This window comes from Citrus clementina, unplaced genomic scaffold, assembly GCF_000493195.1.
Source record: "Citrus clementina cultivar Clemenules unplaced genomic scaffold, Citrus_clementina_v1.0 scaffold_3, whole genome shotgun sequence".
Classification (NCBI taxonomy): domain Eukaryota; kingdom Viridiplantae; phylum Streptophyta; class Magnoliopsida; order Sapindales; family Rutaceae; genus Citrus; species Citrus x clementina.
In genome coordinates, this window is record NW_006262339.1 from 19,389,344 (window position 1) to 19,402,700 (window position 13,357).

Sequence of the window (13,357 nt, forward strand, 5' to 3'; positions counted from 1 at the left end):
TCTAACTACAGTACAGCCATTTGGATTCTTAGTCGATAAAAAATATCTTTGAAAAAATTAGGGTTTTTTGTTTTCGACGTATTTGTCCAAGAAAGATTTTATGTTTTGGATTTTGATCTTGTCAATGGTGAGTGAGTACCGATTTTCAAGTTTGTATATACGTTGAATTAATTGTATGTTTTATTAGTGGGGTGTATAGCATATACATAGAGAGAGAGAGAGAGAGAGAGAGAGACGACAGCCTTGTGAATATCATTATGCTGCTTCCTGCAAATCTTATACGATTGTTGTTGAAATTTTGTACCTTGATAAGAGCATTCATTGATAAATATGTTTCAGTGTTATAAGACTTCTGATGAACGTCTAGGGAGTCATCTTAATTTGAGATGTATGGTACATGCATGAAACGTGTGTAGGAATTGAACTGTAGTGATACAACATTAATCAATTTAACCCATTGGATACAAAATTTTAGTTATTATAGACCATGATAGTGTGAATGCCAATTCACATCAAGCGGAATTGGTATTAGAAGTCATGTAGATTTAAAGAGATTAATAAGGTAATGGGTTCGAAAAATAATTGAAATTGACACAATACTTAAATCTGTAAGAATTTGAATGTGAAACTTTATTTGTTTTAATATTGTATTTGTGAAACCATTAAAATTTTGTAATAAGGACCAAAACTAGTGAAAAATCTTAACTGATAGAAGCTGATTGAGAAAAAAATTGAACACCACTAACACTGTCTCTAATACTGTGTAATTATTGTTTCACTGAATTACAAGCTTAATTTTAAACCAAAAAAAAAAAAAGAAAAAGAAAGAAAGAAAGAAAGACGTAACTTACAGTTTTAACTTTATAAAAAGTTTCATTAGCCAATATATAGATTTTATTTATTTATTTATTGTAGAAGTAAGGGATCATGCTATGTTGGTTATGCTCTAACTTAGAGCATCTCCAACATATCAATTTCCAGAAGTGAGAAGTCAAGGGTTCAATCAATTGGTCGTGGTTTTGTTCAATAATTTCGCAAAACAACGGAAATGAAATAAAATTATATACCACCATAATTAATTAATCAACGGATTCTGTTTAGATTCTGTGCTTGATTGTATATCAATATCATCAAATTTTTATCAAGACTTTAAATTCAATTATATTGTTGTGGTCTGAATGATTTTTCTTTTTAATATTTTTACAAATTTATTCATGTTTGGTTGGATAATATTTAAAGTATTAACAAACATAGGTTTTAATGGAGTGAAATTGTAAGGGGTGGTAACTAAATCTTGTTTTTTGTTGTTTAATGAAAAGACTGAATTCAATATGAAGTGGTCTGATATTGTAAATGCATTGCAGCTAAATTGAAATTTTTTATACGATGGGAGGAAGTGCGATTGATGATGATTGGGAGCTTACTTCTCCATCTAATGGGCTGCGCACTGTGGTTTTTGTTGGCCGTACTGGCAATGGCAAAAGTGCGACGGGCAACAGTATTCTTGGAAGAAGAGCCTTCAAGTCGAGGGCTAGCTCGTCTGGTGTTACTAGTACTTGTGAAAGGCAGAGAACCGTGCTCAAAGATGGCCAAGTTGTTAATGTCATTGATACCCCCGGTAATTTACTAATGTCGTTGCCTAGATATTCCATTTCCATGCCTGTTGATGTTGTGGTGGTAAGTAGATTGATGTTATGGTAATAAAAAAAAAAAAGTAGATTGATGTTATGAGCAATTGCAGGACTTTTTGATTTTTCTGCTGGCTCTGAGTTTGTCGGCAAGGAAATTGTCAAATGTATCGATATGGCCAAGGATGGGATCCATGCAGTGCTTGTAGGTTTCTCTGTTAGAAGTCGTTTTTCTCAAGAGGAAGAAGCTGCACTACACAGTTGGCAGACCTTGTTCGGGAAAAAAGTTTTTGACTATATGATTGTTGTTTTCACTGGAGGGGATGAACTTGAAGATAATGACGAAACGTTAGAAGATTATTTGGGTCGTGAGTGTCCAAAGCCTTTAAAGGTTTGTTTCTGAACGGCAATAGTGTTTGATAATTTCAGTAGTCATTTTGATCAAGTTGTCTTGGGTTGGTTCGTTTTTGAGGTTTTAGACTCCTTTACGGTTGGACTATTGGAAGTTTAATATGAATACATGCATGCTGAAAATACTAGACAGGTTCATAGTAGTCCAGCCGTCTTAAAGTTCCATATTCAATATTGCTTCATTTCCTGAATGGTTTTCTTCTGCTATGGGGTATTGGCAGGAGGGGGTGATTGGTTGGTAATTTTCTGCTGGCATTACTTAATTTTAGTTATATTTTAATGTCTTTAAATGAGATGTCATTCATTCATTTGCCAAGCATTTATGCTTTTCTTATTTGTATTCTTTGATTTCATTTGTTATTTAATCTTTGGTTCTTATTCTATTAATGTGTGTTCATTTGTTTGTTCCTTAAAATATGTACATCATTGACTTATATGCTTAAAATTAACCTACTTTTAAGATTTTAGAAGTGCGCCAACGAGGACATGACTTGCTATACAGGTCCATTTTATTAGGTGTTGTTTGAATAAAATTCTCTTAAAAATCCATGTGGATTCTAGCCTCGGAATTGGTGTCTAAAATTTCAATGTGAGATCGCTTTTCAGTTTTAACATGCAAATCTCCTATATTTAGCATTTACTTGATGAATTTGTTTCCCAAAACTTTTTAAGTTGAGAAAGATTTATATCGAGTTCCTTTATTTTACTGCATACTTGATTAAACCTATGAGGAGTTGGAAGAAAAATAACAAAAATGGAGATAAAGACCCTTCAAGTTGTAGCTTTGCAATTAACAAAATCGGGTTATTTTACAGTTAAAGTGAGCTTTGTTTTTCTTATTGTAGTAATTTTTGTAGTTTGAAGGAATCAAAATTTTTTAATTATAATGCCGCAAAATTTGGTCAATTATGTAGATACCACAGAAAATATGATCATGTCTTTTGGTTTGAGCTTTGGTCACTTGAGTTTGTTTATGACAATAGTACAATCTTTCAGGCTTTGTTCTATAATGTAAGAATTTGCCGAGTGAGTAGGCAACTACTGCTTTGTAGCCACTAATTTTGATTGGGTCAATGCCTTTAACTGGAATATATGCAGATTATTATTATTATTATTTTCTGTTATATGGAATGCTGATCACCTTATTCTAAGTGGTCAACCCATAAGGAGAATGGAATTAATTATTAAAATTTGATTATGGCTTGCCTTTAAATAGTTTTTGAGGATGCAAGATATTAAGTATCAATGATAACAATAAAAACAAATTTTGTCAGCTGAATTCTTTCAAACTTTTAGAGACTACAAGTGTTTGATTGGTTTATCAATGCTTACAAAAGGGGCCAACATTTGCTTTATTCCTGCAATTAATCAAAGCATTAGTAATAGCTAAATATGGTTGACCTAATATAACAGGAATTTGTTTGTATTTATTAGCAATTGGTTCCATTCTAAAACAAGAAAATCCACAGGGTATATGAATTTATCAACTTGGACCAATACATCTTCAATTATTCCTCTTGGAACTTTAATCGATCTATCAGCAAGTAAATGAGTGGTAGAAGTTGGTTTTAACTCATTGAGATTGAGTTGTTGGTACACTGAGTAAGGAAGCAAATTAACACTAGCACCAAGATCAAGTAAAATATGTCCAATTTTATGATCCCCAATAGTGCAAGAAATAGTTGGACTACTAGGATCCTTGTATTTCATAGCACTATTGGTTGAGAGAATTAAACTTACCTGTTCTGCTAGAAAAGCTCTCTTTTGCACCTTATGTTTCCTTTTCACCGTGCACAGATCTTTCAGAAATTTAGCATAAGAAAGCACTTGTTTAATGACATCCAACAAATGAATATTGACCTTTATTTGTTTAAAAACTTCATAAATTTCTAGACTGTGGTTTGATTTTTTTGGCTTAATTAGTGCTTGAGGAAATGGGGGTACAAGAGGAGAGTTGGTAATTTCTTCATGGGTTAAAGGTTCGACAAACTCTTCCCTATTTTCTGAAATTGAATCTTTACTAGTTTCACGAGGGTTCACAACCTGTTTTTCGACCACTTTACCACCACGAAGGGATATAACCGATTTGACTTGACTCATATTTTGGTTTCCTAAATTTTTCATTTGAGGATGTTGTTGACTTTTGGGGTTTGGTTTAGGTTGAGCAGGAAACTTTCCTTTTTCATGCATGGTCGGAGCAGATGTAAGTTTAAAGATAGTTTCTGTCAAATTGGTTAAGGTTTGCATCTTTTGGTTATTGATCGACTCTTGTTTTTCAATAAACGAATGCAATGGGTCTTCCAGAGTTTTTCGTGTTGTGGGACATATGGTGGGTAACTCTGGGGGTTTTGGAAAATTTGACTTGGAGGAACTGGTTGTGAAGGTTGTGCATGATTGTCATTTCTCCAACTGAAATTTGGGTGGTTTCTCCAACCAGAGTTGTAAGTTTGGAAGTATGGATTTGGATTTGGCCTTTTGAAATTGTCAATGACATTTACTTGTTCATACAAACTTTCTCTCAAAGCTGGCATAGTTGGACAGTCCTGCATAAAATGATCAGTAGAATCACAAACATAACATGAAATATTGTGAACATACTTTACATGATCATTCTTTTTCAATTCTAATGCTTCGACTTTTCTAGCCAATGATTAAATTTAGCTTGAAAATTATGGTATTCCTTAAGGTTATGCATGCCTCCACCAGATGGAGATGACTGGGGTTTACTTGATGACTCATAAGAACCAACTGTATCCCAATGTTGCGCATTCTCTGCTATATAGTTAAGATAGTCTAATGCATCTTCAGGACTTTTATCCCTAAACTGACCATTACACATCATTTCAACGACTTGTCTACATTGGGATGTTAATCCCTTGTAGAAATAAGACACTAATCTTCATGTTTCAAAACCGTGGTGTGGGCAAATATTAAGTAGTTCTTTAAACCTATCCCAACATTGGTAGAGAGTTTCTCCTGGTTTTTGAGTGAAAGTGGTGATTTGTCTTTTGAAAGAATTTGTTCTGTGGGGTAGGAAGAATTTTTTCAAAAATTATGCTTGCATTTCATCCCAAGTTCTGATGGATCTTGACCTAAGATTTTGTAGCCAAATTTTACTTTTATCTTTTAGTGAGAAAGGAAAAAACTTAAGCCTGATTATATTCATGCTATAATTTTGATTAGTACATGTGTTACAGACTTCCTCAAATTCTCTTAAATGCAAATATAGATTTTCAGACTCAAAACCATAAAAAATAGGAAGAAGTTGAATGATACCAGGTTTGAAATTAAAACGTGATGTATCAGGAGGAAAAACTATGCATGATGGTGACCCTGTTCTAGTAGGATGCATGAAGTCTCTAAGAGTCCTAGGCTGTTCATGAAGATTTTGCACCGTTTGGTCATTTTCATGCTCCGAAAAATTTTCAACTCCTATGTCAGCCATATCTAAGAGTGGTGAAGGTGATCTTCTAATTAATCTACCACTATTTGTACGAGACCAACGACGCATACAATGCTAATGATGTGTGCTAAACCAATGATGCATAAAACGCTAAATGAATCTTACAAAAAATAAAAATAAACTGGAAATTAAATAAGCAAGAATACGAAATAAAAATAAACAAAATGAAAATAAATAAATTAAGCGGTGAAACCAGCCATAAACAAAGAAATTAAAAGAAACAATTTAGGTGGTATTTTAAAACCAGCCATATAATAAACACATAAAATGAAATAAATTAATGTACAAGAATAAATAAACTAAAATTAAAATGATAGGCGGTAGAACCGACCATATAAATAAAAATACATGAATTAAAAAAATATAAATAACAGTTAGGCGGTAGAACCGACCATTTAAAATAAATGCGTAAAGTAAATTGCAAAAATTTAAAGAAATAAATTTGATTTGGGGACTGATTTGCAAAGGTTTCTGGGCTAAAATGAAGTTTCTCAAAAATTTTATAGATAATGTTAAAGTTTGAAAAGAGGAGGGGTGCTAACTGAAGTTTTACGAAAAGAGAATAAAATAGGACCACGGAAAGATAGTAAAGACAAAAAAATTAAAAATAAAATAAAAATAAGTAAAGACAAGCTAACACCAAATTTAGAAAACTCCCCGGTAACGACGCCAAAAACTCGACAAAACTCAAAAGTGTATTACTCTCAAGTATAAGAGTGTCTAGTTATAATATAATCCTGTGAGTTCGGGGTTGAATCACAAAAAATTTTAAAATTTAGTTGTCAATTTGTTAAACAAAGAAAATTAATTGTGGGGAAAATAAATTATTTAAAAACAATTTAAAAATATGCTAAGGTTACGAGATACACTCTCAATATTCAAACTATAATTTTAATACTACCTCATTTATATTTTACCTCACTTTTTTCAGTTAATTATTATATCATTTAATTCTATGTTTGTGGATAAATATGGAATAAAGTACCTAATGTACCACACTATATTAATGTGTCGATATTATGTCAAAATACCGTATAGATCCAAAGAAATTTATAAATTAACATGACATAAAAATAGATATAAAAGAATAAAATAAACTTAAAAACTCATTTGAGAAAATAATAATAATTAATAGTTTGAAACATTGAGCTTCACCCTTCACCTCAGTTTAATAAAATTAGCCACACATATTGAAAGAAAACACAACACTCTTTTTATTTGATAAACTTTTTGAAATATATTACAAAAAAAATTAATACAGATGGAAACAAGAAAAGAAAAGAAACAAAGAAAGAAAGAAATTCTTTGCTACACCCTTAGCTATCACTCTCTCTCAGAACTCGGCTCCCTCCTCTACTGGCTTTTCCTTGCATTTCCTTGCCCTTTTATAGGCAAGGAATACATTATCTTTATTTTATTATTATGTACATATATATATATATATATATATTTTCTAGCTCATTATCCAAAGAACTTTCAAAGTATGTTGTGAGTTCTGAGTACACATTTCAATGTACATATATATATATATATAAACTTCCATCTCCAAAGATTGTAATGGTGAGTGTTCTTCCAGACTTCACAAGAAACATTACAAATCCAAAAGCCATAGGAAGCCATTCCAGAATTTTAGAGAATCTTTTTATAAGAAACCCTTGAGGCCTCATAAGAAGCCCAACTTCTCTAAGAAAAAGGAATTTAAACCTAAACGCAAAGCCCATTTCAATTACAAAGAAGCCATATGCCATAAGTGTGGCATAAAAGGCCATACTGCACAGTACTGCAGAATGAATCGAAAGCTTCATAAACTTGGCCTTGATGAAGAAATCCTTTCAAAAGTTGCCCCTCTTCTAGTAGAGTCTTCTGACTCAGAGTCTTCCATATCGGGAGATAGTGACCCTTTTCAGGTCGATTTATATATATACATATATATATAAAATTTTGACAAAGCCTTCCTTCAGATTTATATATATATATATATATATGTACATTGAAATGTGTAATCATGGCCACTTGACCATCATGAGAAACCAAATTGCTTGGTTTTTGTTCTTTTTTCATTTTTTAATTTTTTTATTCATTTTTATTTTTATTTTATTTATTTATTTACATCTCCTCAATAATGCTTCCAAATTGCTCCAGCAGTCCTTCTTTTTTTCCACTTTCAATTCCAATTTATTCTTAAAAAATACTTATAAGGTAAAAATTAACATATTGCAATTTAATTTAATACAAAAATTTATTTGGGGGAGCATTCATATAATTTATAAGTTATGCGCGCATTAATCAACACTTTAAGTGAAAAACTAAAAATTTTATCCTTATTACATGTACACTTTTTAGTGTTAATCAAATACGCTAATTTAATAAAGGAGTATCCATAATAATAATAATGGGAGGTCGTCAATTTTCCTCTATTCAAATCAATATTTACTAATTACTTTAGTATTTTTTTAATAATAGTCAATAATTTTTAATTATGTAATTTTATAATATTATTCTTATTTTTAAATAAAATTTTATTCGTATTTGTTATAAATTAAATGAATTATATAAATACGAATTAGAATAAAATATTTAAGTACTAAAAATAAAAAATAAATATGTTTCAATTTAAATAAAATATTAATTATAAAATATTTTCTTGTACTTTTTGTTATTTTTAAATATTTTTCTTATAATGAATGCACATATTATAGCCCCAAGATAAGTTATTGAGAAAATAACTCATTTACCCCTCTTTTGTTTTAAATTTTTTGGTGACGAGAGGGTTTTTAGATATTATAAAATTAATAAGAAATAAATGATATATATTAGTTCCAATAGAAAAAAAAATTATCAACCTCCTTAATAATAAAAGTGACAAAATAATGGAAGGCAAAAGAGATAAATTGCATGTTCATTCTTCTTTTAGATTCTTTTCTTCTCAACTTTCTATTTAAACTCTCTTACATTCTTTACTTCTCAACTTTCTTACATTTTTTACTTCTCAACTTTCTATTTAAACTCTTTTAAATTCTTTTCATCAAACTCTTTTAGATTCTTTACTTTTCAACTTTCTATTGAAACTCTCTTACATTCTTTACTTCTCAACTTTCTATTTAAACTCTCTTACATCCTGTACTTCTCAACTTTCTATTACATTCATTATTCAATTTATAATTTTCATACCTTAAATCCTAAAATTTAAGTCAAGTCTCTTCCCCTTTCTCATCTTTGCATATGCAACACAATCTTTTTAGCTCTCCTCTCTTCGCAAGTAAGTAAAATCTCAGGTCATCGCGTCATCTCACGGTTTGTTTTCATACTTTGCTTTCTCGAAATTGCCCTTGCCTTTTCCACTCAATCTCAATTTCTTTTTTTTTTTTAATTATAGACTCGATTTTCTTTACCTCGGTTTGTAAATTTTATCAGATGTAATGCATAATCATGGGCGACCCAATTAAGGCATAGGAGGGGGTTCAGCCCCTTCTGGGCCATTAATTTTTGTTTTAAATGTACTCCAAGCCCTTTCTAAAAGAATTAAATAAAGAAAATTTAGACACATTTTTCATGTAACAAAAAACTTATAGTTCAATGGTAAGAGTGTTATTTAATAGTTTTAAAGTCCAGATTCAAATCTCAATAGCCACATTATTTTATTTTTTTAAAATATTTTGCGAAAACTACTTAGAAAAATGATACTTTCATGCATTTAAAATAAATTGTTTATTACTATTATTATTTAAAATTTAAAAGAAAGTAATGAAATTTGAGTTTATGAGACTTAAAATATATTCGTGTGAACATTTAAAAAAAACCCAAATTAAATAATTTTTTTAACTAAGCCCCCCTAGGTTTGCTACTGTGCATAATTGATCGTCGTCATTTTTTTTTCAATGATTTCATAAAACAAGCAGAATTAAATTAAAATATATATCAACACAATTAATTAATTAACTAATGCTGTTTAGATTCTATGCTTGAGTATATATCAATTCATCATATTTTTGTTAAGATTATAAATTTAACTATATTGTCGGGGTCTGAATGATTTTTATTTTTTATTTTTAATTTTTTTAATGAATTTATTCATGTTCGGTTGGATAATATTTAAAGTAATAACAATTATAGGTTTTAATGGAGTGAAATTGTAAGGGTGTGGTAACTAAATTTTGTTTCTTATTGTTTAATGGTAAAAACTGAATTCAAAGTGAAGTGGTTTGATATTGTAAATGCATTGCAGGTAAATTGAAATCTTTTTTATGATGGGAGGAAGAGTATTGATGTCGATTCGATGCCTACTTATCCATCTAATGCGGAGCGCACTTTGGTTTTAGTTGGCCGTACTGGCAATGGCAAAAGTGTGACGGGCAATAGTATTCTCGGAAGAAGAGCCTTCAAGTCGAAGGCTGGCTCGTCTGGGGTTACTAAAACTTGTGAAATGCAGAGAACCATGCTCAAAGATGGCCAAGTTGTTAATGTCATTGATACTCCTGGTAATTTACTAATGTTGGTGCCCAGATATTCCATTCCATGCTTGTTGATGTTGTAGTGGTAAGTAGATTGATGTTATGAGCCATTGCAGGACTTTTTGATTCTTCCGCTGACTCTGAGTTTGTCAGCAAGGAAATTGTCAAATGTATTGGTATGGCCAAGGATGGGATCCATGCAGTCCTTCTAGTTTTCTCTGTTAGAAACCGTTTTTCTGAAGAGGGAGGAGCTGCAATACACAGTTTGGAGTCCTTGTTCGGGAAAAAAGTTTTTGACTATATGATTGTTGTTTTCACTGGAGGGAATGAACTTGAAGATAATGACGAAACATTAGAAGATTACTTGGGTCCTGAGTGTCCAAAGCCTTTAAAGGTTTGTTTATGAAAGGCAATAGTTTTCGATAATTTCATTAGTCATTTTGATCAAGTTGTCTTTCTTTGGTTCTTTTCTGAAGTTTTAGACTCCTTGAAGGTTGGACTATTGGAAGTTTAGTATGAATATAATTTAAGAATTTGCCTAGTGAAGAGGCAGCTACTGCTTTGTAGCCACTAATTTTGATTGGGTCAGTGCTTTTCACTGGAATTTATGCAGAGTATTATTATTATTATTATTTTCTGTTATACGGAATGCTGATCACCTTTTAGGATCTTTAAATTTGATGGACGTAAAAGGTTATTGTAAGTTGTCAAACCATAAGGAGAATGGAATTGATTATTAAAATTTGATTATGGCTTGCCCTTAAATAGTTTTTGAGGATGCATGATATTAAGTACTAACAATCACAATAAAAACAAATTTTGTCAGCTGATCATTTTTCCATTCTTTTAGGAAATCCTTCAACTATGCGAGAATAGGCGGGTGCTTTTTGATAACAAGACTAAGGATGCGGCGACGAGAACTGAGCAGGTTGGGAAGCTTATTTCTCTGGTTAACTCTGTGATCTTGCAGAATGGTGGGCAACCATATACAGATGAAATCTTTGCTGAGTTGAAGGTGTCTTCATTAGTATCGTGATAGACTTCTGTGCTGCTTCTTTCTGAATATGTCATGAAAATGTCTCTTTTTCTTTTTTTCTACTCAGAAAGGGGCTACTAAACTCTGTGATCAACAAGTTGAGGTTGATTCTCTCAAGGGATATTCAAAACGAGAAATTTCAGAGCTGAAGGAGCAGATGAAAAAATCATATGAAGATCAACTCAAACGAAGTATTGAGATGGTATTTTTTATGGTCCGTGTTTTGACATCAAAATATGACATGCATATGCGTTCATTTCTCAGATCGGGTAATCATTGCTAAAACTGTGTAATTAAAAATACCTATAAAGCGTGCAGGTACCTCTAATGATATTCTAAATTGTGAGACTTGGAGGTGGTAAAGACTGCCGCTGTGTACTTACCCCTAGATTGTTGGAGATTGCCATATGAAAAGAGGCCTTATCTTGCTAGTTGATGTGGACAAATATGTTATTATCTGTTCACTGATTATGTTTTGATGGCTGTAACATGTTGTTCCTACCTTGAAGATTGTTTGACTGTCGTGTTCTATTTTGTTTCTTGATGTGTTAAGATAGTCAAATTGAGATTAGTCACATGCTGGTTTAAATAGTTAGTTAAACGGAATCTGTTATACATGTTGACGTGGCTGCTTATGTGGCAAATTAGGTCAGTTACTAGTTCAGCTGTTTTGCATGTAAACAGAATGTAGAATATTCCAGATCGTAGTATATAAACATGTGTAACTAATCAAATGACAGTATGAATAATATACAAGTTCTTTCATCTCTGCTTCTCTGATTTTCTTTTTCATTTTCTTAGTAAACAAACAAATCTATCATTCTTAATTTGGTATCAGAGCCAGATCTAATGGCTGCTTTTAACTCAAATCAAAATACAACATCCTCATTTACATTTACCTCGCCAGTTAAACTTGATAGAACAAATTACACAATCTGGAAGTCTCAAATTCTCACTTCAGTTCGTGCTAATGGCCTTGAAGATTTTCTCGACAACTCAAAACCTTGTCCAGAACAATTCTCATCTGATGGAGTTATAAATTCTGATTCTGATGCAACTGAGATCACTGCTGCTGAAGGAGTACGAGAGAATCCAGCCTTTGCTATCTGGAAACGAAAAGATCAGATGCTGCTGAGTTGGCTGATGTCTGCTATTAGTCTAGAGATTCTCAGTCTGGTGGTAAATTCTAAAACCTCACTTGAAATTTGGATTAGTCTTGAACAACAGTTTGGATCTGAAACTTTTGCTAAAAAGGTGCATCTGAAAATTATGCTTAACAATCTTAGAAAAGGAGCTATGTCCATGACTGAATTTTTTGGAAAACTAAAGACAGTTACTGATGAACTTGCTGTGGCTGGCAGTCCTGTTAGTTCACTAGATTTTCTTACTCATTTGATCAGTGGATTAGGCCAGCCTTATTATCCAGTGGTAGTATACATTGAGGCAAATCTTGCTAAGATGTCTATAAATGAAGCCTATTCTATGCTCCTGACTCATGAGGCTAGATTAGAGGCTAATCAGTTGAACTCTAGTAAAGAAGCTAAAATGAATTTTGCAGCTAATGTTGCTCAAACTGGACAGAACACTAAATCTGGACAGTATAATGCTAATTGGAACAAAAATCAAAATGGTAATGGTAATAGAGGCAGAGGAGGTTTTGGTAGAGGTTTTTCACAGGGTCAAGTAAGATGAAATTGGAATGGTAATTGGAATAATGGCTGGAATGGAGCATCACCTGGTAACTATCAAGGCAGAGGTGGTTTTGGTTCTGGAAATGGAAATTTTGCAAAACCTGGTGGTTTTCCTAATAGTAATGGGAGAGGTAGTTCTGATCCTAACTCTGCTGGAGTAATCTGTCAAATCTGTTTCAAACCTAAGCACACTGCAGCTGAGTGTAGAAATAGGTTTAATAGAGAGTTCATACCTTTCAACTCTTCATTTGGATATAACTCATATCAATATCAAGTACCAAGACCTGCATATGCTAACTCAGCACCTAGAGCTGCTTTTGTGGCTGCCTCTGAAGGTGATTTTGCTGATCAAGGGTGGTACATAGACAGTGGTGCAACTCATCACCTCACCAACAATCTACAGAATCTGAGTCTTGCAAAGGAATACTCAGGTAATCACTTGTTGCATGTTGGCAATGGTCAAGGGCTGCATATATCACATGTTGGTTACACTGATCTTCATACATCATTAGACTCCATCTTACACTTAAAAGATATTTTGTTTGTTCCTCACCTTACCAAAAATCTTATAAGCATCTCAAAGCTACTTGAAAACAACAATTTAACTATTGAATTTGTTGCCAATATGTGTTTCATTAAGGACCAGAAGAAGGGAGTGCATCTTGCTCAAGGGATTG

At 32.1% G+C, this 13,357-nt stretch overlaps 1 protein-coding gene across 1 annotated transcript; it reads left to right on the forward strand.

Moving 5' to 3' along the window:
• The first annotated feature begins 1,386 nt into the window (after positions 1-1,386).
• LOC18047238 (immune-associated nucleotide-binding protein 9) lies at positions 1,387-11,507 on the forward strand. The gene is made up of 5 exons (XM_024187079.1): positions 1,387-1,618; positions 1,742-2,019; positions 10,804-10,968; positions 11,057-11,191; positions 11,499-11,507. Exons 1-5 carry the CDS (start codon positions 1,387-1,389, stop codon positions 11,505-11,507), a joined length of 819 nt encoding a protein of 272 aa, XP_024042847.1.
• Positions 11,508-13,357: the final 1,850 nt, after the last annotated feature.

What these genes read in the sequence shown, in the direction of transcription:
- LOC18047238 (XM_024187079.1), top strand. Translation starts at nt 1,387, where the DNA reads ATGGGAGGAAGTGCGATTGATGATGATTGGGAGCTTACTTCTCCATCT. An exon ending in TAATGTCATTGATACCCCCG is followed by an intron (nt 1,619 to 1,741) that starts GTAATTTACTAA and finishes GAGCAATTGCAG; the next exon opens with GACTTTTTGATTTTTCTGCT. An exon ending in AGTGTCCAAAGCCTTTAAAG is followed by an intron (nt 2,020 to 10,803) that starts GTTTGTTTCTGA and finishes CCATTCTTTTAG; the next exon opens with GAAATCCTTCAACTATGCGA.